The following is a 2,728-nucleotide window of genomic DNA, read 5'->3' as shown; positions in this document are numbered from 1 at the left end:
TTTTATATTCTTCATAAAAAATGTAAAAATTACCAATTTTTTCTGTTATAATATTTTATGATGGACGATTGAGGGACACAGCAATTCATTCTGATGTTTAAAATAAAAAAAAAATGCTATTCATGTGAACTCAACCATAAATGATAATTATAATTGCGATAACTGATAAAATAAACATATTTTTAATGCAAATAAATGGGTATTATATATTAAGAGAAAATTTTTTAATCTTGTTAGTAGTAACTAATCAGATATCTCTAACTAAAATAACGACATGAAAGGCATTGTCTTGGAAGGTCCCCCTGACAACAATCAACTACCAGAAAAATCGCTGGGTTTTATATTTTATAACGAAATTAGAAAATGGGAAAACACCCGAATTGCTATCGTAGGTTTTTGTGTCTTTTAAATTGTCATTAATGTTGTTGCTTTTTAGATCGATTCAGACAAACAGAAAATAAATTACGGAACTTTATCGAGGCTATCTGTTACATTGGCGAAAAAATTAATCAACTTAGGCGTGAAAAAACATGACGTGATAACTATAATATCACATAATCAGTGGAAATATTTAGTTACCATTATTGCTGGTTTTTATATAGGGGCATCAGTTAATCCACTCAACTGCGACTATAGTTCAGGTAAAAGGAACATCATAATACAAAACAATTTTAACCATTTACTTTTAGGTGAACTTGAACACTTTTTCTCAATTTCTAAGCCGGCTGTTGTGTTCTGCACATCAAAAACCTTCAAAAATCTCCTACCACTAAAAAAGCAATTATTTTATCCAGCCCATATCATCATTTACGACAAACATGTCCCTGAGGCAATAAATTTTGACGACTTCTTACTTCATGTAGACGATACTGAATTCTTCACTCCTGTTGAAGTAGACACAAAAGAAGATATTGCCCTCATTCTTACTTCTTCAGGAACTACGGGTTTGCCAAAATGTGTTCAGTTAAGTCACTCAAATTTTCGCCTAACCATGATTTATGCCGGCGATCCGTACTTCCTTGACATTAACAACGTTGATTCCTTAGTTGGATTCTTACCATTTTTCCACATATTCGGTAACGCATTAGCTCTAGCTAGCCTTTTATATGGTGCAAAATTTGTAATACTTGATGCTTTTAATCCAGATTTTTTTTTAAACATTATTCAAGAACACAAAATAACAAAATTGTTTGTCGTACCCCCTGTTCTTCTTTTTTTGGCAAAGAGTCCTCTTGTGCAAAAATACGATCTTTCGTCAATAAACGATGTTATGTCTGGTGCCGCACCGGCAACTAAAGAATTAGAGGAAATGGTAGAAAAAACACTAAAAGTTAAAGCTGTTCGTCAAGTGTATGGAATGACAGAAGTATGTGGAGCTGCTACTATAATACCAAGATATGTGAAAAAATATGGATCTTCCGGGAAAGCGACGACCACCCATAGCATTAAAGTTGTGGATGTTGAAACGGGAAAAACTTTATCTCCTCATGAAATTGGTGAACTTCGTTTTAAAGGTGATGGCATAATGAAGGGTTATTTGGGAAACGAAGCAGAAACTCAAGCTGCTTTTGATGAACATGGATTTTTAAAGAGTGGCGATTTGGGATATTACGATGAAGAAGGATATTTTTATATCGTGGATCGTTTGAAAGAAATTATCAAATATAAAGGTTTTCAAGTATGATTCTATAAATAATCTTATGAAATACCGCTTGATCAGAAATGACTGTATCTGTTGGCAGTTCTTGATTTTAGTTGAAATTGATATCATGTTTCCTATAATTTCCGGTTGTCAGCTGTCAAGACTGACACATTGTTGACATTTTTAATTTGCCAAATGTATCCAAAACTTTATCCAAATTTATCGCATGTCACGGTTGTCACTTCCGTTATGCCAACATAAAAGTAAGAAAAGTTTACATTTTTGTTTAAAAAATATTGCCAACAGATTCAGTCATTTCTGATCACGCGATAAATGTATGTTAATATAAAATATTTCAGGTGTCTCCAGCAGAATTAGAAAATCTTTTAATTCAGCACCCTGGAGTTAAAGACGCTGGGGTTGTAGGTAAAGTTGATGAACGATCTGGAGAGGTACCTGTTGCGTTTATTGTAAAACAGCCAAACCAATCTGTGACCGAAGAAGAACTTATTAAATATATCGCCGGTAATCTAATTAGCATAACAATTATAATATTTCTATAATACTTTTTCAAATACCATAATTTTTTTAGAGAATGTGTCCAGTCAGAAACATCTCCATGGAGGTATTATATTTATAGACGCAATTCCAAAAAGTACGAGTGGAAAGATTTTGCGGAGAAAGCTAAAGGAACTAATTTAGTTGTTTGTTTAATCGAGAATATATTCAGATGAAAAAAAAAACTGAGTTGTTTTTTCAAACAAATCTGCATGAATGCTGAATGAGAAAGAAACACTATAATAAGATGCATTTGATGAACCTCACGTTTTTTAACGATTCATATCCCTTGGAATTATAAAGATTGTTTTCTGTATGTCCTTTATTGACGATTTAATTAGACAAATAAGTAGAGTAGTTTTGAGGCCGACGTCAAATGCTTAATCCATGATTGCTTTGAGTTTGCCAATGTCATTTTGACAATTATAGAAAAGGAGGTTACGCGAGTGTCCATGGTGGTCGGAGATCTCCGCTGGCGCCGCTAATAAATTTGTCAGGGCTTGTTTCGAGTGCCTTTTGATCTTTTGC

The 2,728-nt window shown here is 33.2% G+C and overlaps 1 protein-coding gene across 1 annotated transcript; it reads left to right on the top strand.

Annotated features, from left to right (window-relative positions):
- The first annotated feature begins 261 nt into the window (after nucleotides 1-261).
- Nucleotides 262-2,344, top strand: LOC135139500 (uncharacterized). The gene is made up of 5 exons (XM_064069757.1): nucleotides 262-388; nucleotides 437-641; nucleotides 690-1,678; nucleotides 2,002-2,167; nucleotides 2,235-2,344. Exons 1-5 carry the CDS (start codon nucleotides 275-277, stop codon nucleotides 2,342-2,344), a joined length of 1,584 nt encoding a protein of 527 aa, XP_063925827.1. The 5' UTR covers nucleotides 262-274.
- The last annotated feature ends 384 nt before the right edge of the window (nucleotides 2,345-2,728 follow it).

This window comes from Zophobas morio, unplaced genomic scaffold (assembly GCF_036711695.1).
Source record: "Zophobas morio isolate AGI-343-1 ecotype UQ-CSIRO unplaced genomic scaffold, CSIRO_AGI_Zmor_V1 ptg000031l, whole genome shotgun sequence".
Classification (NCBI taxonomy): domain Eukaryota; kingdom Metazoa; phylum Arthropoda; class Insecta; order Coleoptera; family Tenebrionidae; genus Zophobas; species Zophobas morio.
Note: the sequence above shows the minus strand (reverse complement) of the source record. Positions and strands in the feature narration are given on the sequence as shown.

Bases quoted from the DNA above. Each gene is read 5' to 3' on its own strand.
- LOC135139500 (XM_064069757.1), top strand. From the start codon at position 275: ATGAAAGGCATTGTCTTGGAAGGTCCCCCTGACAACAATCAACTACCA. The intron at 642-689 runs GTAAAAGGAACA...ATTTACTTTTAG, and splicing joins CAACTGCGACTATAGTTCAG to GTGAACTTGAACACTTTTTC. The intron at 1,679-2,001 runs GTATGATTCTAT...AAAATATTTCAG, and splicing joins TCAAATATAAAGGTTTTCAA to GTGTCTCCAGCAGAATTAGA.